The 2,373-nt window shown below is 45.0% G+C and overlaps 1 protein-coding gene across 1 annotated transcript; it reads left to right on the top strand.

Moving 5' to 3' along the window:
- The first annotated feature begins 783 nt into the window (after positions 1 to 783).
- On the top strand, positions 784 to 1,909 carry LOC123115981 (uncharacterized). Its single transcript, XM_044537007.1, has 2 exons — positions 784 to 1,131; positions 1,523 to 1,909. The coding sequence occupies exons 1-2, from the start codon at positions 982 to 984 to the stop codon at positions 1,637 to 1,639; spliced, it is 267 nt and encodes an 88-aa protein (XP_044392942.1). The 5' UTR covers positions 784 to 981; the 3' UTR covers positions 1,640 to 1,909.
- The last annotated feature ends 464 nt before the right edge of the window (positions 1,910 to 2,373 follow it).

The following is a 2,373-nucleotide window of genomic DNA, read 5'->3' as shown; positions in this document are numbered from 1 at the left end:
GACTTTATTTCTCATGGTATTCTCAAATATTATGAACTCCATGCTACATCGTAAAGCGGCAAGGTCAGCTGCTTGAAGAGAGGGAGTGGACATGGTCATGGGAAGGTCCTTGATGTTTATAGAGATCGAGTCCATGTCAATGTTTTTTTTATTGGTATCATAGACTCAAATGATTTTTTTCCCCCAAGAGATTGCATCTCTGGGCTAGGAATCATGTGGAATTACAGTGTATAAGGGCATTTTTAATGCTGGCCTCCAAACTGCCCGCATCTGTCTGGACCACGCGGTCCAGCCGTGTTAAGCCATCCAACGCGGTACCTCAACGGTCTGCTGAGGGTCCAGACGTCCGTTTTCCGTAAACCGGAAGCAAACCCACCCATTTTGTGTGTATGTGGAGGATTCATTCCTTTGGCCAAAATGAACTTTAAACAAACAAAAAAACATCATATAGACCGGAACTCTTTAATATTCCTTTTTTTAATGCCTTAAACCAAAGAGGTCGAAGAGAAGGTCAATGCGCTTGCCGGTTCAAAATGGCACGCACGATGTCAAGTGTCAAACCCCCGCAAAAAAATTAAAAAATTCTCAAGCGTCAAACGCAAACGTGTGTGCGTGTGGTGTAAACCCCGTCAACACGACTAGTGGTACGCACTCTAGAACTCTACCGACCGGGTCCCGCTGTCGTCAGCTGTTACGGGCCTCTGACGCGCGGGCCCGGGGCCAGCCGGCCTCCCCGGCTGTTTCGGTCCTGGCTCCCGCACGATAAAACCGGGGCGGGTTCCCCCGTCTTCTTCCTCCCACCCCACATTTGACATTTCCCACCTCCTCCAGCTGCGCCCCCGATCCCAGCTGCATCCTGAGCGGATTCCATTCCATTAGATTCTCCCGAGGAGCAAATTGCCTCCCGAGATCTTCATCTCGTTTCGGATTCCTCTCGTCTAATTGGTTCCGGAGCCAGGCAAGAAGCGAAAGAGGAGGAAAATGTGCCCGCTGAGGGTGATACTCATCTTCCTCTCCGCCACCGTCGCCGGATTCTTCCTCCTCCAGGGCCTCAACGCCGACACCGACTGTTTCCGTGACGGCGACGAGGGCTCGGAATCTCCCACGGCCGCCGTTCCCCTCCATTCCAAGGTACCCAACTAACCTTTTCCAGTCTTGCCTACTTTTAGCCTATTATTATTATATACAGTACCTCTCACGTTTCTTGCCTAACCCTTCCAGAGGATTTCCAATTCATGTTCGTGCAACCTACGCTAGCGAAGAATTTATGATAAATAAAATTGAAATAGCTGATAAATACGGAGTATATACATGAAAGAAAAGTCAATTAATTAGCTATTGTGCAATGATGTATACTTAAAATGGCTTGTTGGTAAGGTTCATTAGGTTTCGAAGTCACCAGATTCAAACCATGGTTCAAATTTGCAATAACGATCGATTTACCATGTTAGTTTGTGATGGGAATTGATCCCTACCTTAAGCGGCCAATGATGACTGAACGAGTATTTGCATCTGAATGCAGGTTGGTTCAGCTGTCAAAACTGGGTTCTGGACAACGGTGGACATGGCCAGCGGTCGGTACCTTTGGCGGACCCTTGTTGCGCCACCGGTGAATTCTGAATCTGACAAGGCCCGGTGACGGCGAACTCTATGTTCTCTGTTTGACATTTGTGTAATGGTGGAGACAAGGGACGAAATTGGCATGATGTGTGATACAGCGGCGATTGTAAATATGGGTTTTATATGTTGAAGTAAATGTGCAAATTCTTCATGTTTGAGCCTTGTGTTTTTGAGTTTTGACTAGTGAGGCAGTGCTGGAAGTATGGATTTTGGACTAAGTTGGTTTCATCTTTGTTTGGTTTCGATTGGTTGAAGCATATAAGAAATGCCAGAAATGGGTATTTGGTTATTTCCTAAAGTACAATTTTTATTGCTTTTCAAATTGGGAGAAATTTCTTGCTTTTCTCTTGAGTTGTCCAGAGGAGATGTTTTTTCAATACTGAAACTTCAGAGCATCATATCCTGTATACCCCCACCCTGCATCGACATTTGAAGCACACGCTTTGTGATCTCACCTGCTGGGAAAGTTGCTTGACTGGTTGATTACCAATGTGAAAACGAGCTGTTGGATAGGGACAATCTCTTTAACTTGCAGCTGGAGTTACAATATTTTCTAGGTAAGACTTAGCCAATGAGTTGTTGGATAGGGACAATCTCTTTAACTTACAAATTTCTAGATTAGACTTAGCCAACACGTGAAGTACGTTTGATCCTTCTTCATATATTCTTTTATCATTTATACTTAGCTTATACTCCCTCCGTTTGGAAATAATTGACGTGGTTTCAGTTTGAACTAAAACCACGTCAGTTATT

The sequence above is a fragment of the Triticum aestivum genome, chromosome 5B (genome assembly GCF_018294505.1).
Source record: "Triticum aestivum cultivar Chinese Spring chromosome 5B, IWGSC CS RefSeq v2.1, whole genome shotgun sequence".
NCBI lineage: Eukaryota > Viridiplantae > Streptophyta > Magnoliopsida > Poales > Poaceae > Triticum > Triticum aestivum.
Note: the sequence above shows the minus strand (reverse complement) of the source record. Positions and strands in the feature narration are given on the sequence as shown.

Bases quoted from the DNA above. Each gene is read 5' to 3' on its own strand.
- LOC123115981 (XM_044537007.1), top strand. From the start codon at position 982: ATGTGCCCGCTGAGGGTGATACTCATCTTCCTCTCCGCCACCGTCGCC. The intron at 1,132-1,522 runs GTACCCAACTAA...ATCTGAATGCAG, and splicing joins CCGTTCCCCTCCATTCCAAG to GTTGGTTCAGCTGTCAAAAC.